The 26,475-nt window shown below is 40.4% G+C and overlaps 2 protein-coding genes across 2 annotated transcripts; one reads left to right on the forward strand and one right to left on the reverse strand.

Moving 5' to 3' along the window:
• Window positions 1–4,010, reverse strand: LOC111652447 (protein L-Myc-1b-like). Its single transcript, XM_023402713.2, has 3 exons — window positions 3,748–4,010; window positions 2,620–3,248; window positions 1–1,882 (listed from the first exon to the last, which is right to left on the reverse strand). Exons 2-3 carry the CDS (start codon window positions 3,161–3,163, stop codon window positions 1,275–1,277), a joined length of 1,152 nt encoding a protein of 383 aa, XP_023258481.1. The 5' UTR covers window positions 3,164–3,248; window positions 3,748–4,010; the 3' UTR covers window positions 1–1,274.
• Window positions 4,011–14,156: 10,146 nt separating this feature from the next.
• Window positions 14,157–24,995, forward strand: LOC111652483 (sodium-dependent lysophosphatidylcholine symporter 1-B-like). Its single transcript, XM_023402763.2, has 14 exons — window positions 14,157–14,428; window positions 16,134–16,262; window positions 16,922–17,046; window positions 19,901–20,024; window positions 20,111–20,189; window positions 20,274–20,425; window positions 20,540–20,630; window positions 20,885–21,003; window positions 21,292–21,375; window positions 22,845–22,928; window positions 23,027–23,139; window positions 23,247–23,390; window positions 23,669–23,845; window positions 24,140–24,995. The coding sequence occupies exons 1-14, from the start codon at window positions 14,345–14,347 to the stop codon at window positions 24,192–24,194; spliced, it is 1,560 nt and encodes a 519-aa protein (XP_023258531.1). The 5' UTR covers window positions 14,157–14,344; the 3' UTR covers window positions 24,195–24,995.
• The last annotated feature ends 1,480 nt before the right edge of the window (window positions 24,996–26,475 follow it).

Consider the following 26,475-nt stretch of genomic DNA (forward strand, 5'->3'; position numbering starts at 1 on the left):
GACCAGCAGCTGGTGCACAAGACGTGCTCGTTTATTTGACACACAGCACAAAGTGACACAGGGCGGCAACATTAAGCACTTGGCTCATTTTTGCAACGATCTGCGTTCATTTACAGCTGATTTCTGTGTGCTAGTAGGTTGCGTTTCTGGAGAGGCACACAGCAGTGTGAGTTGCACCTTTCCCACGCTGCAAGGCACGATAAGATCTGTCATTTGTCACTTCTGACGACAATGTTTAAATCAAGGTTTCACTTTGGTGCAAGTTTTCTTTAGGTTGCCATAGAAACTAATAGAAGTTTTGTAATTTTGAGATGAGCATAAATTCAGGTTGATGGCAAGGTCAAGGTGTTGTGAGATTCATTTCTATAGAGGAATACAGTACCTTGTGTTGCAGCAGTGTATAGCATTGTGTAACATTTAAATAAACACAAAGACTTCAGGTTTGTATGCAAACATGGTATAAAAATTTTATGTTGCTGTTGATGTTAGCATGCTTTAAAAAAAAAAAAAAAAAAAAAAAAAAAAAAATCAACCAAAATCAGGAGAAGCATTGAAATCACAAAGTGACGTGTGAATATAAAGTACAGCAGTGCTACTTTTTTTTGTCCATTTTCCTATTTTCTTAACAAAATAGAGGCTCCTCTGTGCCTGGTGGCACATTAAAGAGGGGCAATACCCGATGACAGCTCTTGATTTCGTCTCCTCCACCAGGAGCGATAAGCTATTATTTACATAAAAATTTGTACATCAAACAATCAGTCATACAAACTTATGTACTTATGCACTCTTATGTACACAGAAAGGCATTCACACTTCACTCTATTGTAAGTGTGCAATGAAGACCTCTGAGCCAACTTCCACACACATCCTGAAGGCTACACAGGTTCACTATCACACTGGTAAACTATTAACAAACAACTTGTCTCAATTCCCATCACAGCATACCAGGAAATATCTTGGTCATAGCTATAAAATTCAATTCATTTACCCACCCTGTTCAAAACTAAAAACACTGTGAAAAAGAAAAAAAAAAAAAACACAGCACACTGGGATCTAACTGCTCCTCCCCATTAACAGGTTCACAGGTCAGCACAGTCAATTCATTGGAAGCCCACAGCAATATGAATTACAAACAGAATTTATTTCACGGCTATTTACATGAGGCATGTCGTTATATAAAAAACTGTAGCTTTTCAAAAGTGACAGGTAACTTAGCAAAGTTCTTGACTGTGAATGAGGCAGTTCATTTCAAAAGCACATTTTTTTTTTGAGTCTCAAGAACGCTTCAATTCAGTTAATCTGCGGAGAAGCTGCTGCTGTCTGGATTTGAGGCGCTTCTTCTCCTGGAGATGCCGTTTCTCCCTGGTGTGCAGCTCCATGAGGAACTCTGTTGCCTGGGTCAGGATGGCCACCTTTGGAGTTTTGGCCGACTCCAAGCCGGGGATCTGATCCCGTAAGGCGAGGAAACGAGACCGCAGGTCGTTCCTCCTTTTCCTCTCTAGGAAGTTGTGGTTCCTTCTGCGGTCTGTGTCCTCTGTGTCTGAGTTTTGGGGAGTCTCTGAGGGGGAGGCAGGTTGGGAACCACGAGCTGAAGAGCCTGGTTTCTGATTGGATGCCATGCAGGCACGCTTGCTTTGAGGCTCTTCCTCATACTCCTCCTCTTCCTCCTCCTCCTCCTCATCTTCCTCATCATCTTCAGGTTCTGGCTCGCTGTCTGGGGATCGGGCGGCGTAATTGTGCTGCTGCCGATGGACAGACATGTGGAAGCGCTTGGGGCAGGGGTCGGCCCGGACTGTGACGGTGACCGGTTTTCTGACATTCACCAGCCTCATCCGGTTCTGCTTGCTCTCCACAGTGACCACGTCGATTTCCTCTTCATCATCTGTCATCACATAGAAAAATAATTCAGCAACATACTCACAGAGATTACAAATAAGATTTTTCAATGACATCCTTTACAAAATACTTATTAGCTTCACATGCCTGCCTAGGAACACAGTGGAGCTCAATCAAACTTTAACTAAACTGACTATAAGGAAGTGCATTCCTTAACCAAGCATGCAGATCACTGTTCTTCTATCAGAGGAGGGCAGAGCAGGAGCTGAGGTGTTAACAGCAGTGGTCATCCATGCCAAAGCATTCAGGAATTCAAGCTTTTGTCATTGAGCATTCATCAACAATTTAAATAAGGAGATCTGCTAGCAGGGGGCTTTCCCTAATTTGGGAAATGTGAAAGAGTTACTCTCACGGTCTGTTGCTGTGTGTGTAGTAGTAATAAATCATCAGGACTGGGTCACCCCGCCCCTCTACCGCACTCAGATTGTAATGCAGAGCCAGTGGAAGATATCGAAAGGGGGGAAAGTCGAGAAAAAGTGACGAGGGCGCGGTTTTTAAAAGACTGCATGTGTATTCAGAGCAAGCATGTGGCACATTGACTAAGCAAGAGTGAAAATCCAGCTTTTTAAATATCTGCCTGTGTTGCGCTGGATAACCCCGCTGCACCACAGACCACAGTTATGCAACAGCAGCCCAGCTTTCCAAATTACGCATTGTTAGAGGGCAATATAATCCTGAGGCAGGGGCAGGGTGGGGCAATTTAGAGCATGACCGCTTCCTTACCAGAGGAATCAGAGCGAGACTCGGAGCCAGACGACGCCGGCTTCCTGCAGCTGTTTGCCGGGAAGGTGAGAACAGCCGCAGGGTCGACGCAGTCTGTCGCCGAAGCAGCGAGCGGGGCAGTGGGCGAGACGCACTGCGCCTTGCTCGGTCTCACGGAGATCTGAGCCAGCGGGGAGGCACCGGTCTGCGCCGCAGCTGACATTCTCCCATTGACCTTCTCCAACTGCTTACTGGCGGAGAAACTACTCCACATGCAATCCTGGATGATGATGGAGCTAAGGTTGCCAAAAAGCTCTTCCGTATCTGGGATGAACTGACCCTCACACTCCTCGTCCTGACCCGGCACCTTGGACCGCCAGCTGAGCTTGTCTCCCGGTGAGAAGTGCAGGGAAGCACCGCTAAGAGTTCGGGTGGGAGACATGGGAGGGGTGGGCAGCAGCTCGAACTTTTTCCATATGTCCTCGCTTGGTGCGGTTGACGTGTAAAAATCCTCCTCGGTTTCGAAATCATCGAAGAAATAGTGCTGGTAACAGTCGAACTCCATATTTTTAGCTAATAAAATCCTCTAGAGTTTATTCCCAGAAATGATCAAATGACACCAGTGGCCTCTGAAGAACGTCCCGTACAACCTGAGGGGAAATATCACTGTGATTAGCAATGAACCTTTTAAAAAGCAGCTCCCATCAGATGAATGATCACATTTCAAGTATCCATCAAGGGCTATTAGGATATCACATCCCTCTAACAGCCTACTTTCTACAAATGGGACCACATTAATAATTGATTGCATCTTGCGGAAGCTCTCTATGCAGTGAAGTCCAGGCGCACAAGGTTATTACATAATCCAGTTATATATAGGCGTCGACTATAATTCACAGCAAGTTCTGAATGGAAACGAGAGCACATGAGATGACTGCAGACTAAGTTTTACGATACTATACAGCGTAAAAGTCTAAGATCAGGCTGCATTTCCTGGAATGTAGGCTGCGCTTTGTTCCACTGAGCAAGGGTGAACCGATGAAAAAAAGTGGACTCATGCCGTGTCAGAGTGGGTTCAACCCAAAAGACAGACCTCTTATTCCCTAATCTGAAACTTTAACATGCAGGTACCAGAGTAAAACTACTCACCGGTTTCTCCGTAAATCCCAGTGCGAAATTCAGGGCATCCAAAGCCCCTGAGCAGCAGTCAAAGAGCAAAGTGTCCACGGTTCACGGGGATCAGACGGATAAAAAGCTGTCCGAGCTGTGACTGGGTTTAAAATATGTGTTGTTATACTTCTGTTTTAGTTCAGTTTAAAAAACAAAAGGATGGAAAAAACGCCGGGGCTCAGACAACAGACACTAGATCCGCCCCACAATGTGTAATAGAGAGCCACACAGTGCGTTTTTCGCGCCAGTGCGATATCCTGTTATAAGGCGATAAAAAAGTGCAGGGAGGAGCCTCGGAAATATCTGCAGCGGTCGATCCGGGTAAGCCCCTTCGTTTGCAACAGGGCCGGGGGGAGGCGCACAGCCCCGCCCCGTCTACAACACCAATTATGGTCAAGATAATTGACATATATTTTATCTTCAATATTATATTATATCTGTTGCTCAGTAGTAGTACAATTAGAAGGAGAAAAGATATTTTTGTTACAAATCCCTCATTTAATCAAGTGGGCCTAGTCATACTGTAACCTAGTTTATCTGAGTAAAATGTTTAGGTAGCCTACTTTAGTCAAGTATTACCATTTGGATATACTGTATACTTTATATTTCTTCTTCACATTTGAGAGGGAAATGTAATTTAAACTCCACCACATTTAAATTTGACACCATTGGAGCTTTTTACTCTGTATATTAAGTATTTACACATATAGATAAACAGAATTTCAACTTCAACATAAGTCATCTTCTACCATTATATACCAGAACAATTAACATATATCACACATGGCAACTAATTCATGTTTCAGTATAGCAGCATGATGCATTCAAGATCAAGTCCAGAATGCAGTTAGATTCAGTCTTGGGCTGCATCAGGAGACTGTGATCCTCATCTGGAGGCAAAGCTGACACCTCTCCACCTTTATGGCAAACATTAGTTTTTAGCTGATCCTCTTTTCCCTTAATCCTGTTAAAATTGGCAGACCTCAGTAGTCCTTGTTTCAGTTAATTCAGGGCTTTGACTAAAAGTTGTTGATGTCTGAATTTATCGTGAGCAGGAAGACAAAGCAGTTGTGGAGCAGTTTCATGAAGTCAACTGAGTTGTGAGAAGTTGTTGATTTGCAGTATCAAGACTCTTCATTTGTATTACAAAAGACAGGAATTCAGCACAGGTAATCCTTCATTTCCATATTCAGCATCCTGACACAGACAAGGTATGTATACAGTATAAGTATTCTATTCCAAGCTACAAAACATTTTCACAATGAAGGGCAAGTGTGAGCTCGATGTTTGAATAACCTGCATTTTTACATAAAAGAACACAGCAAGCGCTCAGTTGATATTCATCCTGCAGGTGGTGGTGAAGTGAGTAGCAATCTTTACAGTGAGAGAAAGCCCCTTCAGCAGCAAACACATTAAACAAACACTACTGTATTTGGTCCTAAATTCTTGTTTACGGGCCACAACAGCACCCTCGTAAAACCCATGTGCACTCAATGACCTGAAACATTCAATTATTTTAACACTGACCATGATAGAACCATATTGAACCAGGCAATGATTAAGTGGAGACATGATTTGTATATGTATTGTCTGGCGTGAACAGATTCTTTATGCTCACTGGCAAGCAAAGGGTCAAAGTTCACCAACATCTCATGACCAGACAGCGCCAGGTCAAAATCATACAACACCCCTGTCCTCCTTTGTAACACATTGATCGGTTTGGTCCATTGCGTGCTCTTCATCTCCCTGACTAAGCACCTCAGTGGACCAGACAAAACCTCCAGCATCTCTGGTTAAATTCAGGACGAGTTAATGACACTGATTAGTGATGGACATCTGTTGTCAGCGACTGGCCTGAGGTCAAACACATGCCCCCGACTGCGTGGTGGCCTCTTCAGTGCTGGTATATGGTTAAAGTGCACTAAAGGCAGTCAGACGCTTAATTTAACATTGTACCAGACAGAGGTGAGGGAGTCGTGTTGAGGTGGCTCAAAACCTTACAAAATTTAAAAATAGTTCACCTATGGCTTCATTTGGGCTTGAGCTCTTTGACTTAAGCCCAAAATTTAAAAAAAAAATAAAATTAAAAAAAGTGTGCAGGGGATCAAGCATCAATTTTTGCTGACTAGAGATATCAATCCAACTGCAGCCAATCGCATTGTACGAGCAGGACACACACCAGGAGACATGCAAAACAACTTGTTAAGGACTTGAAAACCAAATTTGACAAAAAAGTCTCACCACAAGGTCAATTCAGTAGCTGTTCTGGAGCTTTTGATCATATCACAAGATCTTCCTCAGCAGATGGAGTTTTCCTTGTGTGCCCAGTTGCCAGGGCATTGTAGGTGTTCAAATTTCCATTTTTCTGAGCACTTCCAAGCACCTCTAATCCATGTTGGTTTAAATATTGAGATAAAAAATTAATTCTTGGCCTTGGAAACTATTGTTGACAGTCTCACTACAAAAACCATTAAGTAGCTGCTTTGGAGCATTTGATCATATCACAAGAAATTCCTCAGCAGATGGAGTTTGCCTTGTTGTCATTAAGATGTACAAATACCAATAGACTAGACTGTTTTGGTAACATTGTTATTTTACACAGATGGTTAACAGTCTATAATCACTTGTAACTCAGACAGACTAAGACTGTTTATGTTATTCAGATTAATGAAGTCTTCTTGACTAGATCTCTCTTGTAAAAGAGATTTGAATTCAGGGAGACTTTTTCCAGGTTAAATAAAGGAAAAATGAAAAGGATCACATCTACAAAACTTTGTGATATCAGCATATGTTCTGAATCTAAAATAAGTTGGACATATTCACAAAGAGGCATGTTTGAGCTAACTTTAAGCTTCACCAATGTGATTTGATGTTCTTTTGTCGACAGAGCAATGATCACAGCCTTAAGATCCTGTAACTTCACATCCCATAATTACACAGTGGAGAAACCCTCAGTCTGCTATGTTGGGAATATTTCATCCCAGCCAAAAAGAAAGAAAGAAAAAACATTGGTCCCATAAAATTCAGATGAGGTCCCCGTCTTCTCTTCTTCTCTTCTGTTCTCTTTTCCTCAGCAGGAACATTGTTGGGGTAACAATGCTTAACACCAACAATAGCCAGCTCCCCAAGTCATCTCCCATCTTAACTTCAAGTACCCTCCATTGTCCTTTATTGCTCTAGTAGCATATGTGTGGGTGGTAAAAAAGGGTGGGATCCACCTCAGCAGAGTGCTCATGTAGTCTACAACACCCACTCAGCTGCCTGAAGAATATGGGGCACAATGCAGTGGAGGAATTTGGACTGTTTTTGGGGGATTGTCTGTAGAATATCCAATACAAGGGGGTGTCCACCTTTTCCCCACGACCTCCATGACACAGGAACCCCCTCAACCTGACCTCTGGCCTTTTCCTCCTGTCTAAAAAAATATATATACATACAATCTGTAGCAGGTTTAAAAATGGGACCAGTCAACCGGCACTCAGTGAAAAGCCATGCAGATGAGAAAGGCGACATAAATAATTCACACAAGTGTTATTGCTCCCTGGGGATGTAAAACACCATACTGACACCCCCTAAAATACCATGAGAGTGACCAGGAGGATGCTAGCGTTACATGCTAACAGCTTTCACATAGCAAAGAGCTATATCTGTCAACACATGCACTAAATTCAGCTTTTACTGTTAATGTTATCATTTGTTTTTCTTTTCTTCCTCAGCAAAGTCCTGCACTGATTAAAAGATTATTAGATGTGATTACAGCCTAAGTTCCTGATCTTAGCATTAAATTAATGCTAATATTATGCTAACATTAATAAATGATTGCTGTGGATATTCAAATGGCACTTTCATATCTGAGATCATGATTAATAAAGGATACTCATGCCATAAATACATTGGTTTCTCACACTGCTGCAATGTTTCCTGATGAAAGTCTGAAATTTACATCACGTCATTGCAGTGCAACTCAAATAAAACTGAGAATAACATGTCAGAGACATTCTTCATACATGTTAGAGGAAGTGAGTCCTTAATGTTTAACAATAACTTAATTGTAACATCTCAAACACAAAGAGACACATCCCTGGACTGACTCATGAGTGCAACCACTGTCTTGATGCAACACACGTGGACCGAGTTACGCTGCCACCTGGTGTTTACTATGTGTAAATAACTGATTTAAGAACTGATTCTTCACTCTCATGTTACTGTGGAATCGTCCAATGGTATAGAGAAAGTGTTCCCGCCTTAGCTACTGTCTGAGTCAGCAAAATGACACAAACAACTCTATACAACATATAACAAATTAAAGGCTAATTGAAAAAGTGTTATCAGCAAAATCTACATCAAGTACCAAAAGTCAAATTATTCTTAGAGAAATGGCCCCTGAGTTTTATTTTAATATCAGAACTGATATATTATTGTGTAAATGGCATTTTAATATTGTGTCTGGGTAGATTTTCAATTCTATATACTTTATATGCTGTTGGATAGTTTAACCTACAACAGTGCATCATATCTTCTAAGATGATAAAACATTTCTTTATGTGAAATCTTAAATCAGCAAAGTAACTAGTAGGCCTAACCAGTAAATGAATATAAAGTGCAATATTCCCCCCTGAAATGAATGAAAATATAATGTCTGGTTGTAACACTTTTTGCTTCACCACCTGTAACTCACTGAATTCTCCAACTTTTACACAAAGTATCCACATTTGTTTACTACAAATGTAAGATACTGGTACACAATGAAGAGTTAAAATTACACATAATAAATACGATAGCATATATTTAATCCATCACAAGGACTCCAACATAATGAGCACCTGAAATACACCTACCCTCATCCATTCATCAAAGTAGTGTATTACTGTGGCAACTATTACGACAGATATTGCGATATAATCCATGATTAGTGGGAATCATTTTCATATCAAAATCTTCATTTTCACGAGCAAAAGCTTTTGAGAGGTGGGATCCACATCACCTGGGAAAATGATTTGGTCAAGAGCGGCCTAATACTATGGCGCCACTGGCTACAGTCAATTTGACAGGTGTAGAAAGGCACAAGCTAGTTTACAACCTTTCAAATGTAAACTCCAATCTGGAGTGAAGTATTTGATTGCAGTATTTGATTGACAGGCTGTGAAGACTGTCATTGCGGTGATTGCAAGACGATTACCAAGATAAAAAGTAAGAGAAATAAATTCTGATGCAACTTTTCTTGAATCTTTGTTTTTTTTATTGTGAAATACTGGATAGGTTTACTTCCTCAGGGGTCTAAAAATTACAAAAATTACAAAACCTGCTTCCAACACAGCAGACATAGACATATGCAGCTCTGGGTGAGGGTTCACAAGTGGACATTGTGTCACTTTAAAAAGGGAACCACAGGACCGAGCAAAGCATGAAGCCTTCCTGGAATAAAAACTAACTGTGTACAAAACTAGATGAAGAATAATTTATTTATTCATTGTAAATAGTAAATATCTTAAATGTTACTGCTTGTGTCAATCTGAGAAAAAAAAAAAAGTGTCTCAAAAAAAAAAAAAAAAACTACGCAGCATACACAGTAGGTTTTCCTCCGTCAGTCTCAGGATCTAATAAAACTCATTTATGGTCAAGCTAATCTTATTTTAAAAGATAACGGAAATAATTACAGATTAATGTTTTTTTTTTTTTTAAATCTAATCAACTATTCCAGTTAAAGTCTCACAATTGTTCAGTTTATTGTAATGCCTACAGCACAGTATGTTACACTGATGTCCACTAGATGGTGGCACAATAACAGTTTTTACCTGTAAGGTTTGAGCTTGTCTTCAGCCACCAGTGGTGGCAACTAAGTACACTTACTCAACTTCATTTTAGTGGTACTTCTACTTTGCTCGAGTATTTTACTTTTTTGACACTTGATAATTCTATGCAACTAACACTGTACTTCTTACTCCACTTATCTGACAGTTAAAGTTACTACTTATTTTGCTACAAACAGATGCCTGCAGGAAAAACCATTTTGTGGAGAAAAGGGATATATATATAGATATATATATAGATATATATATATATATACATACATACATACATATATATATATATATATAGATATATATATACATACATACATACATACATACACATATATATATATACATACATACATACATACATACATACATACATATATTTATTTATTTTATTTTTTGGGGGGGGGTTTTTGACAGCTTTGTGGAGATGTTCGTGCTGGATGCAAGTTTAAATGGCTGCTTGAGGGTTAAGATCTGGTTTTAGGGTGGTTACTGTTAGGCATGTGCATGTGTGTCACAACCTTCCTCAAAAAGATTTTTAAGATTTTAGGGAAATTGTTGTTTGTGGTTAGGGCAAAAAGAGGCCTTCCTCAAAAAGACAAAAGATTTTGAGGAACCATGTTTAGGCCATAAAGATGAAACATTTAACCCTGCTCTAAGGTCTGCTTCAGGACACAAGAACACACACGACACATTCAGGTCTCCAAAGTAAAAAGCTGGAAAGTAGGTCTCCTACCACACTAAATACCTCACCCCAGTATGAAATTGTCTAAAAATATCTCTCTTCAAGCTATTCCTAGCAATATAAAACTCGAGAAATGTTTTCAATTAAACTACGTTATCAAAAGAACTTAAAATTGGCTCCAACAGACCACCTGCAAAATTAAAATGTCGATTACACGTTACAGTTTTGTACAAATGTTAACTCACATTTCACTATACTGAAGTAACTTTTGCAGAAAGCTCACAACCTTCCCACCTCTCTGAGGAAATTAATTCCTCTGTGAGGAATGGAGAGTAAGATGGAAGGAAACGTGACACCACCCTGGGATGACGGCATCATCCCATACAATTACAAAACCTTGTAGATTCACCCTCACCTGCCATCTTTCCTCACCTGGCACAAGTCTTTCATAAATGTCATCAAGGGATGACCTCCACAAGTAGAGAAGAAGCAGACACAGTAATGTCCATTATACAGTAATGTTTATATAAAAATTGGCGACATCAGCCACCATAAGCCATTAAGATACTGGCAATACCAGGCCAAGTAAAACTGTGGCAGCAAGTGTATCGAAGTTATGGTGCATTTTATTGCTTATGAAGTCGACATTTAATGGGAAAGAGAACAATTGTGTTATTTCTATTTTTTTTATGTTACACATTATCACTTTAATGTTGGAAGCGTCTTGTGAATAAAGTGACAAATTAAAATCCTTTCCTGAAAACATCTTCAGTCAATGCAGCCACTACCCTGGTGGAGGGGTTTTCCTCAAGTCACTTAGTCCACTTTTGGCCATACTGTAATTATCATACACCATGATTATCTATAAATATGAATTAAAAACTATCCTGATTTTGAGTTTGGATATGACAAAAGAGTGGGAATGTATATGTGAGGGTTACTGAAAACATTAGGTTAGTTTCAAAAATATATGAAATTCAGCAGTTTCTTAGACTGGAGTGAAAATACATAAAATCACCCTATGCAAGTGTGTGTGTGTGTGTGTGTGTGTGTGTGTGTGTGTGTGTGTGTGTGTGTGTGTGTGTGTGTGTGTTGTGTTTAAATGCATCACTCCTTAGTTCTCATGGTTACTCATTTACATAAAGTGGTGCAATTATATGTGGCTCCTTCCACCTTTGCTGGAAACAAATCTGCAGGATTAAGATGTTTTAGGTTATTGTATGTCATAAGACCAGCTAAGTTCCCCAAACTCACAACCATGTGGGCTTTGTTTCACTCTAGCTGGGTCAATATAAATGAGGGTGACATAAGTAGACCTACAGTCGCTGTAACAGCCAGACTCTAATGTGGAAAGAGACTTATTATTTCTACAGGTCTTCAGAAAATTATGTTCTTTCTAGGAAGAGTGCAGTCTAATAGTAACTCAGATTGGCAACATATGTTTTTATCATTAGTTCATTATCATTATCAAATGACATGAACTTGATACATATCTTCTGGACATGTATCTCATCCTTTTTTTCCAACACAGGGTGTTTGAATTTGTCAGAGCCTCTTTTGATTTCATCTTCATAGAGTATCATGCGTCTTTTAAACACTTTCTGACTGCAAACTGCAATAAGTGGTGGCATGATTTCAAGTTAAGTGTCTTCTTCGGAAGAGAAGCAGCACAACGCTTTGGCCAAGACATAGCATTGCATTTTAACTTCTGGTTAGCAGTGCTGTTGAATGATAGAGATGAAAAAGAATCATCAGATTAAATATAAAAAAGGGAAGGTAGAAAGAGCAGGTTTTCTTTCACTTCCTTATACTCCTCTCTCCCATTTGGTCGGTGCAAATAGTGAAAAGGGTGTGTGTTTGTGGATATTTAGTTTTTGTAATGAGAAACATATTTAGAAAGGAGGCCATAAACAAATAAAATGGTAAAGCAAATATAAACAAGGATCAGTGTATAAGCCAAATGACAGACAGAATGAAAATGCTCCATCACCACAATTTACTGGCAATCAAGATAAAGGTATGTATAAAATATTATAAGATACACATCAAATGCAGTGCTTTTCAAGGCCATGGTATTAAAACATTGCACAACTTTAAGACTGAATTCCTACTTAACCTACTGACATTCACAAGTTTACATCTACTATTGAAAAGGAAAAAACACTGTTTTACCGCAAATTGTCATGAAATAAAATGCTGCAATGCAATTAGTTATTTTCAGCATGGAAGAGGTGAAAGTAAACAGGTGGCATCTGGTTTCAGAGAGGCTCCCAGTTTGTACATATTAAGTGCCAAGGGTCAAGAATAGATCAGCTATCTCTCTCCACTTGATATATTTATTGTCCAGCTTTTAGATATAATATAGAGATACAAGATATAGGACAAATCATTTCAGCAAGAGAGGACTTTATCACCACTTGGTCCAGTCTTCATACTTTCACTCATGACTTCTTCTGATATCCAGGTAAGGCAATATGGATAACAAATCATGGGTACATACCATAGATAGACTGTACAGATGGGTGTAGCCTCCGTCACATTAACCATAGGTTTCTGAAGAATGGTTTTGAAGCTTAGAGTGGACTGCTCCACTGTCGCCATCTTGACAGTGCCTGACTCCATCTAACTCCCGGCTAATCCAAAAATAGGCAAAAGGTGGGGTGTTAGTGGAGCCGAAACTTAGGTGCACATCCATACGCTCCCATTAGCATCGTTAGCACAGCTAGGTGTCTTGCTCGAAGGCTAACTCAAAGCTAATTAATCTGCTAGCTAATTAGCTAGTTAACAAGCTAAGCTAACAAGCTAGGTATGGTGAGCGCAGGCACTAATACATGCTAATGAGTGCTAACATAAATAAAATAACACTAGAATTTCACTCACCTCGAAAAACAGGAGCACAGACTTCCTCATGTTCTGTCAATTACCCGCAGTAAGGCATATCATTTGTCCGATATTTCCGTTCAAAATCACCCAAAAGGCACCAACGATAGAAACACTGCGAGCTGAGGTGACGCCGGGCAGGAAGCTAGTGGACTGATACAGGACCCACCTGTCACTATAAGCGGCCACGCCCTCAATTAAGCATAACTTTAAGACTTTAAAAAATAGAATTTAAACGGGCGAGATATATAAAAATTCACCCCTCCTACAGCTGTCATAAAGGGGGACTATATAGCTATAGAGACTATCGTTTTTGTGCCAGGCTATAAACATGTTTTTATTTCTGCGTATGAGTTAGGGGATTTTAACATGGGCGTCTATGATGATTGACTCCTCACGCATCGTCATTGGGGTTAGGGGTCACCCCCAACTATGTCTGTCCACTATTAACTGTGTCATACACACATTTAATCGGAAACCAGTCATTGTCATAATTTTTCACTTTGCTGTGTACAGTGACAAGAAATTATACTTTGGCGCATCACTGGGATGTCATCATCACTGTGAATGTGTTGAAGCAGTTTCACAGCAGTTTAAATTAAAAATGTCACATAAAAACTTTAAATAGATGATAAGGAAAAATTGATAAAGAAAAAGTTGCAAAACTTACTTTGCCTCATTAATTACTGTTGTGTCTACTTGTAAAGTCATACACTAAAAAGTTTCGACTTTTCCAGTGAAAAAACATCCATTAGAAATCTATTTACAGCAAATGTATCTTTGGGTGATGGGTGATAATTGATTTTTGTAAAATGTCGAGCAAAGAATTCTAAATGGCAGATAAAGTGGCTACTAATGTAGTTTTACAGTTCACTTTCTCATCACCTGATTTTTAACAGTAGTTATATACACGTAAGCTTCCGGAGGAATATTTCCCGCAGCCCTTGAAGGAAATGGAACGCGCGTGTCGCGTCGCGTCGCGTCACGTCACACACGTCACGTCATAGCGGTTAGAGACTCTCGGTGCAATAGAATGAATGAGCCGCCGCGACCACCAACACACAAGAATGTTGAGTTAGAGACGGACACACACACTCAGCACTGAGCAGTACACTATGTTGCTGTGAAGCGGCTTTCTTCCTTTCTGACACTTAAAAATATTACGATACCTACAAAGAGAAATTAATTACTTCATCGTTTTGAAATAACGATGGCACGAGGAGAGGGCGCCGAGCAGTACGCTGCGAGTTTGCTATCAGTCAAACCTATAAATACAGAAGTCAAGACAGCAAAGGTAAGCCACGGGAGATATATATTTTATTTCTGGTGTTACTGAATTGAAGTGGGGTCTCTGTTTGGCCCCAAATTATCCAGGAGCTTAAAAAGGCGCCTAAATTTAATGTTTGATAAATTGCACTTCCTCTTACACCATCTTACACCTCAACCACTCCCCGGACTGATTTGAATTTCACCCGGTTTGTATGTCTGTCCTCGGGCAGCTGTTTGTGAGGTTGACATACCGGCTGACCGGCTTTAAAGGGGCCATATTTTAATTAAACCTAACATTTGAGGACTCCCCTCACACTGTACAGTCTTGTCAAATACAGCCGTTTTTAAGCCTAATACTGTCAGATGCGCTTCAGAAATGTGAAGTGGTGCTGCTGCTCCAGAGCTGCATGATGCCAATTCAGGAATCATTTGGTTTGGGAGACTAAAGTCACATATTCAACAATGACATTTGTAGTTCTAAAATATTTGGAATGATTATACACACACTTATGTATTAAAGGAGACTACATTAAAGAAGACTACAATGACTTAAATTTACAAGTGTGTATGTCTAATAGCCTCCAGAAAATTGTGTTGGTATTTTAAATGAAAAGGTATGACCTATTGCATTTTATCTACATTCTAAAATATAATAGCATTATCAGATCACAGGACATTTCAGCTGTAAATTTAAGAAAATATTTTGATAGTTTATTAATCGTTTCAGTAATGTTTCAAGCAAAAATGCCAAAACATTTACTAGTTCCAGCTTCTTTAATGTGAGTATTTGGAGCTTTTTTATGTCATATATGATAGTGAATTAAAAGTATTTGATTTTGGATTGATGGTTGGATAAAATGAACAATTTAAATATGTGTCTCTTTGGGCTGTGGGAAATTACATCTCTCATTCACTTAGGAAATGATTTTCCTCCGTCATTAAATGTTGCCTAGAGGCTGCATTCCTTTCTTTAGCTTTAGTTTTTATTTTTAGTGCCACATGATGATTATGCCAGTGTGGTTTTGGTATGCTGACGGATGTGACAGAAGAGTATTTTATTCATCTGGTGATTTGTGAGGAGGCAGCAATTTCCAACATGAGGTGATTCTGCTTTTGTGTCTGTGGCGGATGTGAATTGAGGACTATAAGCCCCCCCTTGCTGACATCATCAAACCATTACAGGTGATTGGCTGTCGCTGCTGACTGTTAGCTACTCGGCATGTAATGTCATACTACCTCCAACATCCTATTGCTGGAGCCAATAGCTGCGCTGGAGTCTTCATGATGTAGTGGGTGTGTGTGTGTGAACTACAGTAACCTCATAGTTTCACACCACTTTCTGACTGGAGTGTACAGGCCCACACTGCATCGTCACTCTAATCTGTCTCTAATCTGACATTGTGAGCAGTGGGGTGAGGTATATTAACCAATCTCAGCCCCTCACAGTAACAGGTTGTTTAACACACCATCAGTTTTCCAAGAGTTATGGACAAAGGGATGGATGAGGGTAGTTGAAGCAGAAAACGGGGATTAAATAAACTCCTGAGAGCAGAATAGGAATGCAGATAATGATCATGTTGTACACCACTGCCCACATCACTTCACCTTGATTTATATCTCCTCTGAGAATATAAGCATTTTATTGTCTGCAGTTAGTTTGGATTCATAATATTTTGTGCATCTAACTGGATAACGCATCTCCTCTGTCCTCCCCTCTTCTTCTCTTCCAGCCAAGGGAACAGAGAAATCGTCTGTCTGTGTCCAGCAAACTATGCTATGCAATCGGTGGGGCCCCCTACCAGATCACGGGCAGTGCTCTGGGCTTCTTCCTCCAGATCTACCTCCTGGATGTGGCTCAGGTGATTGACAAAAGCTACACAAAAAGGGGAGCATTACAAAAGTCAAATCATAATTTTCAGTGTCATTTGTTGTGCTATATAAACATTTCTGGCATTTGACTTATTAAGAAAAAAATGCATTTTGTACAACTGGAAAACGTTGTAGGAATACATAAAGTGGCAAATGAAAGTCCATTTTTATTCACTATTCTTCAAAACAAAGTTCATCCATTTGTTTATTCTGCAGGATACACTCATTCACTTATCTTTATATTTTAGCTTCTTTGCAGTACACACTAATGAGCTTTAAGGTCATAGCTTGTGTTTACTCTTCTCAGCCTTGGATCAGTTTAACAGACTTTATCCTGTAGTGTTTGGTCAAGCACATTAACCTGGACCCCTGCTGCTTTGCTTTGTTACTCAATTAGCAAATTAGACCTTTCCACTGTACACAGTAGGAACTTCAATAAAGGCCATTCAGCTCAGGGGATGAGATCATTAGAGTGGCTTTGAATGCTACTCTGTTCTTAAACAAGCTGTTGTACACAGCCTCAAAATGTCTTCATAACCTCATTGATGTCATCATGTTCCCTACATCTATTCAGCAGTGCCATATGAGGTAGTATTGGCTCTTTGTTTTGGTTTCATGCTTCACTCTTTTTTCCATTTCTTCCCTCTAGCTGGATCCCTTCTATGCCTCCATCATCCTGTTTGTGGGCCGGGCCTGGGACGCTGTCACAGACCCAACAGTGGGTTTCCTGGTGAGCCGGAGTAGATGGACCAGCGTTGGACGTATGATGCCGTGGTGGGTGTCTGAATCTCATAGCAGCAAATTCACTTCAGGACTAGGTTCACAGGGCAAAGATGACATTATTAAGGAAATACTGAAAATGTGTGCATGAGAAGTGTGAGGTAAATGTACTGAGAAAAAGCAGCTCATGAGTCATTAGCGGTAACCACGGCAACATGGTTGAAGTGGCTACTGAGGGAGAACAAGTGCAAGAATGCAGTCTGTATGAAAGGGTGTATGTAAAGTGTGCATCAGCAGTCCTTATGACGCATGCTAAAAGTGGTAAAAGAAGGTGAAAGCAGACAAAGCATTTGCACTTGTCTGTCACCTGTTTATGGACGCAGATGTGTGGTGGTATCAACCATCTGCTTTAACTTTTAGTTAAGACACCTGGTTTATTTTTTGAAGAGACTTGGCTCCGTGAAAATTGAATGAAACAGCTGGACAAGCTTTTAGGCGTATCGCTAAATAGGCTACAAGAGGGACTCATAAATTTAACGACGTGTACCAAGAGCAAACTTTAAAGGTGTCCAGTGGCGTTTTCTTGTAAGCAAAGAAAACATTTAGTTTTACTCATCTCAACTGTATTGTTTGTGTCCTTGAGGCTTAACAAACATGTCTAGTGTGTTTCTTTCCTTATAAAATATTTAAATTGTTGAAGCGTTGTTAACATTTGTCATGTTTATTTATGTGTGTCATGTCACCTACATGCTTTTGCATGTGTGTCCTCATGCGCATTGTTCCCTTGCGCTACTAGTGGTTAAAAAGTCCACAGGGTGCCTTTAATTTCCTGTATATGTATGTGTAGACACTGCCAATATAGATGAAATGTGCTATTCTATCTGTTATAGATGAAATAGGCAGAAGAGAAATATCTGGCTGTGGCTAATATGGTGCATGAAATACCAGATAAACTCAAGCTATAGTCACATTAATGAAAATAAAATCTATAATAGGTAGATATTAAAGATGTATAACTTGGTATAGACAGTACATCAAAATTTCTTTCTATAAACAAACTGGATGTAGTTCTGTTTCTAGAGATTCCCCGTTTGTCTGCTGTACATGTGCTAGCCTCGTGATACAGCTGGCAACCTGTCAAGGGTATCCCTACCTCTTGCCAAATGTCCATATTGGCCTCTGCTTCTTGAACAGGCAAGACATATGTTTAAATATATTTTTACTTTAAGCTTTAAAAGGCTCACCATGGAACAATAAACATTGCAGACCATAAAACTGTAAAATTTGAATCCTCTGCTTGAGAGCATAAAATGACTTCTGTAACCAAATTTATACAACACAATAATATGGCCATGTAATGCTGACAGCTGAACTGACCTTGACATCCTGCTCTTAAATAGGCGCAGTTTCATTCACATGTGTATGTGTGAGAAGGGCAACAGAGAGTGAAGCGTGACAGTGTTACGAGAATGCCTGGTTCAATAACTGTATATGCTGGCATTTTCTCTCACGTGATGTCACAGTGATATCTTGAGCATCGTGGATATTTGAGTCAGAGATGCCGGCTGTGCACAAGCTCCGCACATTGTGGGTTGGGGGAGGGGAATTTACAGACTTCTTCTGTGATTGGTCAAGCCCACAACACACCATCAGCTTCAAATGAGTAAGGGGTGTGTCCATTTGTGTGTGTGTGTGTGTGTGTGTGTGTGTGTGTGTGTGTGTGTGTGTTTGGGGTGGGGTGGGGTGGAGGGGGGTTTGGCAGAAGCAGAGAGAGGTTACCTTGGGTCAAGTGCTTGGTTGAAATACTGGAGGTCATTGTTAAAAAAGGCAACATGTACATGATCCTCTGTGGCCCGTGTCGGTTTTCAAACTGAAGTGAAACAACTAGATGTCTGATAAGAACTCGCAGATGTCTTTTTATGTCCTCACTTGTCCTTTCGATTTGTGTAACATTTTACATTGAGATAATAACAGGGTTTTTTTTTTGTGTGTGTGTACACTTAGTGTAATTTATTGTATGTATCAAGGTCATTTCCTGGTCCTTACTGACCTCAGCACCATGGCCTGTGTTCAGTCAGCCATGAAACAATCACAACCTGGCCTCTATTTCCAGATAAATTAGCTCTCATTAACCTAATTTGCTCAGACATTAAGCGAAATCAGGAGGTGCTTTCTTACTTATTTCCCACATGTGCCACACCAGAACGGGGGGGGGGGGCTTAAACTATGAATCGTTTATCAAAAGAGTTGCCAATTATTTTCTTTTTAATAAACTAACTGGATAACTGACAAATTGGTGGTTTCCGGTTGGCACAAAAATATCTTGTAATGTTTCTGTCCACTGCCCTGCAGCCATGCCTAAGTCCTCACTGTGAAGGGGCTTTTGTAAAAGATTTCCTCATCTTCGCTGGGAGATGCAGCTGGACTGTGGTCTGTTTAAAAACAAGTTTCTGAAGTGGCACCAGCTTCTCTGAACAAGCCCTGGCACTGAGGTCAGCTGGAGGGCATACAAAGCCGGTGGAAACGCCAGTAAAACTAAGTGGGGGGTGAGAGTGAGGTGGGCCAAAGCGGCTTCGTCGTTGGTCAGCCCACCCTCATCTCCTTCTGCAGCCCAGACTGAGCCCTTTCACCACACACGAGTTCCAGCAAGGCAGGATTAGGGGGATTATTATTCACAAAGCGAGTGGGAGAGAGTACAAAAGAATTGGCTGCAAGGGAGGAGAAATGAAAAGTGGGGGGTTAAAGTACAGTAACAGTTGGCAGAATTCATTAAACACACTCTTTAACGGAAACAGAAGGCCGAGCGCTTTTTGTTTCAAGCCTAACAGCACAGAATGAAATTCACATTAGAAGCAATATCTTTGTTTGGTTTTGTCTCTTAAACAATCCTGTACCCTTTTCTTCCTAGGATCCTTTCCTCTACTCCGTTTGCGGTGGTGACTTACTTCCTAATCTGGTATGTGCCTCCGTTTGAGCAAGGGAAGGTCATCTGGTACCTGATCTTTTACTGCCTCTTCCAGTCAATGCAGACGGTAAGTCCTTCATGTTGACTCTGCCCAGTGCTCTGTTCTTTTATCTCTGCTCCCTTGTCTAACTACGTGTTTGTTTATGTTCACAGTGCTTCCATGTGCCATATTCAGCCCTCACCATGTTCATCAGCAGTGACCAGAAAGAGAGGGACTCTGCCACTGCCTATCGTACGTCAGCCGTCCTGTGTGATCCAGAGGTTTTGCATGTGTTGTCGTTCATGCTCTAACGCTCCACTCCTGTGTTGCTCTCAGGTATGATGGTGGAGGTGATGGGCACAGTGCTGGGCACCGCAATCCAGGGTCAGATTGTGGGTGGCGGCTCAGATTGTTCCACTAAGCCTGATGTCTCCGACGGCAGAAACTCCTCAGCATACAACGCGTCCGGTGTTTCACTGGATGAGACGGTGAGAGTTTTGCACCCTGTGCATGATGTTGGGCAAAAGATGATATTTACAAACACTTTTTACAGCATCTACATGAGTGTTAGTCCAAGCTAATCCTGTCTTTTCTGTCTTCAGAAACAAGCTTACTTGCTTGCTTCAGGGGTCATCTCCATCATCTACGTCCTCTGTGCTGGAGTCTTGTTTTTTGGTGTGAAGGAGCAAAAAGGTACAAATCCATGAGATAACAAGAGAGGTTGTCATTAGTTCAGTGTCAATGTGGAATTATTTACATAGGCTTTTTGACATGGTATAACTTCATATTGACCTCATGCACGATACACCTACTGCAAGATACAAATTGGACAAATACCAGAAGACTATCTTTCATTACAGTGGCTGTTATTGTGCATTAGATTTCTTACAAACAAGGATTTTCAGCTGGCTTATCTTTGCTCTCTTCTCTTCCATGTTGTATTTTAGAGAGCAGGCATAAAAAATCCGTCCCCCTTACCTTCCGTCAGGGCCTGTGGTTGGTGGTGAGCCACACACCTTACGTCAAACTGGTCATCGGATTCCTCTTCACCTCTCTGGCCTTCATGGTAAAGCTGTGTTTCATTATCTGTCTTGTGTTGGATGTAGAGGTCACAGGTAGAGTCTTATTTGTAAGGGATAGGAAAAACATTTTGGGGAATCCCGTAGTTGGTTTCCTTGTTGAGAGTAAGCTGGGAAGGTTGATACCACTCTCACATCTTGAAGATAAATACGAAGCTGGACTGGAAACGACTTGCCTAGCAAGAAAGCAAACTGGTTTATATAAAAATGTTGAACTATCCCTTTAACTGTAACTGTAATTTGCTTAAAGGTGACACTTCATATTTTTTTTATAGCTACTGGAGGGAAACTTTGCCCTTTTCATCACCTACGCTCTTGGGCACAGGAACGACTTTCAGAATATTCTCCTGGTCATCATGGTGAGTGTTTCCATTTTCCACTGAAAGACTCTATCTACCTCTTTGTAAATCCCCAATCAGTATTAGATGTGGAGGACATCAGTACAATCTGCAGCTGAAAACCCTGTTTGGCTGTCCTTGTGGCACAGATCAAACTCCCAGTGTTTGTGGGGTTTTCAGCTGTTTCTCTGAGGCTGTTCCTTGCACGAGGAGATGCGTGGCACCGGGGCTGAAAGGGCAGATTTTCAGGGTGAGAGGAGGTGTTGTTTGGGCTCCTGGGAACCTGTCTCCCAGCCACACATTCACTCGCGGTTAGCAGGAGATGAAGGGAGAGACAGGCACACAGTGGAGCTTTTGTTGCCCAGGCGATCCCTCACTGCCACCATGGGAACTGCAACCATTCGTTGCGTCCTCGTTTCCATTTCTCCCTTCGTGGTTTCTGCTCTGGTCCTTCCCACTGATTAGGAGTGGAGACATTTTTTGGGCACCATGTATCATATTTGGAGAGGTGGGAGTGGAGGGGCAGAATGGAAATATTTACTCACAATTGATTGTTAGGCTGCTGAGTTTTCAGTGACAGTCTTGTTCCTGTGTGGTCATTTAACACTGGTTGAGTAAGTGTGGCCAAGAGGCCAAAGGTTGTCTGCCCCCTTCAGGGTCAACTCAGGACCCCCACAAAGCATATTTTAGCCTTGTCCCTTGACCTCCTCCTCCAGTGGGTACTTCATCTCTGGTTCCCACATTTCCCACAGTCCTTAATGAAGCCCAGTTCGAGGTCTGATTGATTTCAGTGGAGAATCATTTTCTTTTAGGGATAACCATCTCACACAATTCCTTTGATTAATATTCATACTCAGAGCTGCAGCCAGGATTTTAGAAATGATGAGGTCTTAGAATACTGCAAGTCCTACATGCAGCTTTTTTTTAGATAGATAAGAATAGATTAGATAAGAATAGAAATCAGGCCCTTTAATCAGATGCAGCATCTTTGACCATTTTCTTGCAACCACATAAAAACATGGTTATATAAAACCATATACACCACAGGATATAACACGACTCAATCCAGGACTTGAATTTCAAACTAAAAGTTGATTTTAATCCCTGATCATTGTTTAAACAACTTTTCTTTTTCCACTCTTAATGTTCACCAGAATTTAACTTTCATGTACAACGGTTGACCCCAGGTTTTCTCCCACATACAAAATGTATGTTAGACATATTACTGGCAGCAACGTGGGAGTACACTCACAATGTTTCAATTAGATTTAGATCGAAAAGCAACGTAATCCATATGGCTTCAAGAATTTAATGTCTCTCTTCCCTGTGGCTGTTCTGAAAACAGAGATTCAAAGGCTTTTTCTTAGTGCTGCTGCAAACCATACATTAAAACAGTACATTAGTAGCCCTCAGTTTACAGTCTGTGTGTATGTAATAATGTTTAATGGAGAAATAATACTGAGAATTCAATGTCTCATTTTTTTCCCCAGCTGTCGGGGAGTCTAACCATCCCATTGTGGCAGTGGTTTTTGACCCGGTTTGGGAAGAAGACGGCAACTTACTTCGGCATCTCGGTAAGTGACAGATGCTTGTTTTTGGCACAACAAAGACATTCGTGTAAAAAGGATGGGTTGTTATTGAATTGCTCACATCCCTCTGTGTCTTTCTACAGTGGGCAATACCCTTCATGATCCTGATCGTCTGCATCGAGAGTAACCTCGTCATGTCTTACTTGGTCTCAGTGGCTGCAGGTGTGAGCGTGGCGGCAGCTTTCCTCCTGCCTTGGTAAGCACGAGCTCATTCACAGGCTCCTTCCCTAGATACAGATACAGATGTAGATTTTTGTCGATCGTGACTTGACTTTCCTTCTCAATGTTGTTTTTTCCGTTCAGGTCGATGCTTCCTGATGTAGTGGATGACTTCAAGGTTAAGAACCCGGACATCCATGGTCATGAAGCCCTCTTCTACTCTTTCTATGTGTTCTTCATCAAGTTTGCCTCTGGGATATCCCTGGGTATCTCTACCCTCAGTTTGAAGTAAGTTAATTGATCCATTCTTGATCATGTATAACTTCTGTAATTATTCTCATGTAGATTAGTTTTTTTCATCCTCACTATCCTTCAAATTTAATCAGCCTTCAGCTAAAATCTGCACACCTGTGATCTCTAACGCTATATGAGATTAACTCCACATTACAGCTCATCAGTCCCAGTGGTCATGTGGTTAACAATCACATAATCCTCCAACTAACAATCTTGCCAAACTGTACTCACATCAGCTCAACTTTTGTCCCTCTTTCTGCATTTTTCCGCAGATTTGCCGACTATAAGACTGGGAGCTGCTCACAACCCGAGGCAGTCAGTTTAACCCTGAAGGTGCTGGTGTCTCCTGTGCCTGTGTGTCTTATTATTGTGGGACTGTTGATATTGAGGACCTACCCTATTGATGAAGACAGGAGGCTTGGCAACCAAAAACTGCTGCAGGAGATCCTGTAAGTGAGGAGAGAAATGCACACATAAACACTCACAAACACAGTAGTTTATAATTCATTCTGGGATAACTGAACAGGGGTGGGCCCTTATTGTTGTGCTGCAGGACTCATGTCTGACCACAGTAAACACACCGGTGAGATGCTAAATTCAGCTCCTGTTTGTATAACTGAGCTAAATTCAAATGAAATACTCAAATAAACTTTGTCCTGTTGTTTTCATGTATCCTGCACCCTGTCTGCACAAGCCAAATCCTTTGTGTGTGACTCTTGGCTGTTCTCTCGTTCTTTAAACAGGGACTCCGAAACAGATTCCGAGTCAGAAGCTTCAGCACTTGGGAGCAACGTGTAGCTGGCGAAGGACGAGCCAACCACCACCGCTGGTTTACAAGTTTACACAGGCGGTCGAGGGACATGACCACCAACTATCTGTAGTAACAGAGAACGGACCGCAGATACTGCTGCTGCCCAAAAATCATCAGCATTGATCGTCTCCTTCCAGTGGATTACACAGGTTTACGTCGCCCTCTAGTGGCCACCCAGTGTCATCTTATGTGTGATTCAAGTATTTTCTGTTTTGATTTATCTCCAGCTGTGTCCCAATTAAACAGCACTTACTACAACTAAGAAACATACACAATTAGTGTAGAGCCAAAGTTGTGGGATAATTTCTGTTGTTGTTGCTTTCACTTCAAAACTTTTTCTTTTTTGCAGGTTTTTTTTCCTTATTTAGCTGAAACGCAACACTGGGATCTGTCCATATTTTAACCTAAAAGGGTCTTTACCACTGAACTGGACAGTAAAATCTTATCACTCCATCACTCTAACAAAGATAAAACACATTTTCACCAACTACAGCTCCTGTAAGTGAATGGTTAAGGCTCATGGGAGCTGTAGTCATTTCATCTTGGTTGCGTTTTCCTCAACAAAGAGAAATCAAACTATTTTTCCAAAGATGTGTCACTTTATTGTTTACTGAGATGGTCCTTTAGTTATCTACAATGTTATCTACCTTGACTAGTTTTAAGCAGCACCTTCATTTCATTTGTGCATTGCATTGTGGGACCGTAGTGCTTTTCTACTTCCTTTTTGTCAAACCTCCAGTGTGACTGCACTACATCCTTAAAACCTGGTTATAAAAGGTTGGAATTGGGACACTGCTTGTGATTTGTGGTATTTTTTTTTTTTATGAAGTATTTATTTGCTAGTTTATAAGATTAGACCTTCACTCGTGCAGACTTGAGTGTGATATTACCTTTTGATGTTTACCATGTCTGAGATCAGCTCTAACTTTCCATTCGGAGAGTACTCTGAAGGAAACACATAGTTTCAGCCGATATTCATAAAGGGCATACCAACACTATTCCACTAATTGGAGATGTATGGAGCCACTTTTTTCCCCCAATTTCTACTTTTCTGTGGATTGTGTTGTTGCCTATAGATCATTTCATCAACGCAAAAACTGTAATAGTACTTGAATCTTCTAAAGGGGAAAAGGCACCTCATGATATTATGTAGTGAATGTAGAATATGTGAATCACTGCCTTATAAGCACATCTTGTATAATAACTTGCAATGAGATTTTCTGTTGAACTTGTTACTCCGATTGTTGGGTTTATTTTTCTTTTTGCTACTGAAAAGGGTTTCCCATCACACCTTTTTTGTGCTTAAACATAGCCGATCTCCATCAGGTTCAAAAGATGTTTTTGAATAAGCTGTTACAGCAAAGTCAACTCCAGTATGAAGTAATTTCATCTAGCATGTACTCACTTCCCAGGGGAAGAAAAATTCTTTATTTAACTATTTATTTAAAGTAAGGGATTATAATTTTTCTTATGAAAGCACATGTGTATAATAATTTATTAACAGCGAATGGTTGTTGATGGATATGTGACCGGGTGATTTTGAAGTCCTGTGGAAAACATTTCATTTATTTTTTCTTTTTGTAAGAAAAAATATCACAAGTTGCCATAATGTGATTAAACCATCTGCCTTCATAGTATTGTGACTCCAAAACAGCAGCACAAACCCAGATTTTCTATTACAAGGATCTCTTATATCCAGGAGACTTGTCCTCACTTTCGTACACTTGATTTCACCTCAAATTATCTCAGTCTCTCACTACATAAATGATTAAGATTTAAGTTCTAAACCTTAATATATTCCTGCATAGTTTTCCTTTTTAGGACTTTGAAGTTGCACGAAATTAACTGAAGGAAGCACATTACATCTTTCCTTGGTATTATATGCTGCTGTATGTATAAATTGTAAATATTTTTTTCTAAGTCTGACTATGATGAGCAATATATAAATCTGAAGAAGCGATGTGCTGTACATTTGTAATTTTAAGTCTGTGAATAAAGTTTGTCAAAAAAAAATCCACCTCACCTTTTTATGTGTAGAATATTTAACCCTTGTTTCAGTGGGTTACCGGAGGAGCTTTGTTTGCTAGACATTTTAGTTTATATTTAGTATGGTATTTTATCATTTAGCCTTGTCTTATTGTAGGCTATATTAATGTGAGGCTTGTGTTGAACCTTCTCACAGCGATGGTTCCTTTCAGAGACAAGCAAACAAACCTCGTCTGCTTGGAAACAGGAAGTCAATTTATCCTCCACTAATTACATCCAGCC

The sequence above is a fragment of the Seriola lalandi genome, unplaced genomic scaffold (assembly GCF_002814215.2).
Source record: "Seriola lalandi dorsalis isolate HSWRI2012SDOR001 ecotype SW California unplaced genomic scaffold, Sedor1 jcf7180002053982, whole genome shotgun sequence".
Taxonomy (NCBI): domain Eukaryota; kingdom Metazoa; phylum Chordata; class Actinopteri; order Carangiformes; family Carangidae; genus Seriola; species Seriola lalandi.

What these genes read in the sequence shown, in the direction of transcription:
- LOC111652483 (XM_023402763.2), top strand. Translation starts at nt 14,345, where the DNA reads ATGGCACGAGGAGAGGGCGCCGAGCAGTACGCTGCGAGTTTGCTATCA. An exon ending in ATATTCTCCTGGTCATCATG is followed by an intron (nt 21,376 to 22,844) that starts GTGAGTGTTTCC and finishes TTTTTTCCCCAG; the next exon opens with CTGTCGGGGAGTCTAACCAT. An exon ending in CAACTTACTTCGGCATCTCG is followed by an intron (nt 22,929 to 23,026) that starts GTAAGTGACAGA and finishes GTCTTTCTACAG; the next exon opens with TGGGCAATACCCTTCATGAT.
- LOC111652447 (XM_023402713.2), bottom strand. Translation starts at nt 3,163, where the DNA reads ATGGAGTTCGACTGTTACCAGCACTATTTCTTCGATGATTTCGAAACC. An exon ending in GTCTCGCTCTGATTCCTCTG is followed by an intron (nt 1,883 to 2,619) that starts GTAAGGAAGCGG and finishes ATGTGATGACAG; the next exon opens with ATGATGAAGAGGAAATCGAC.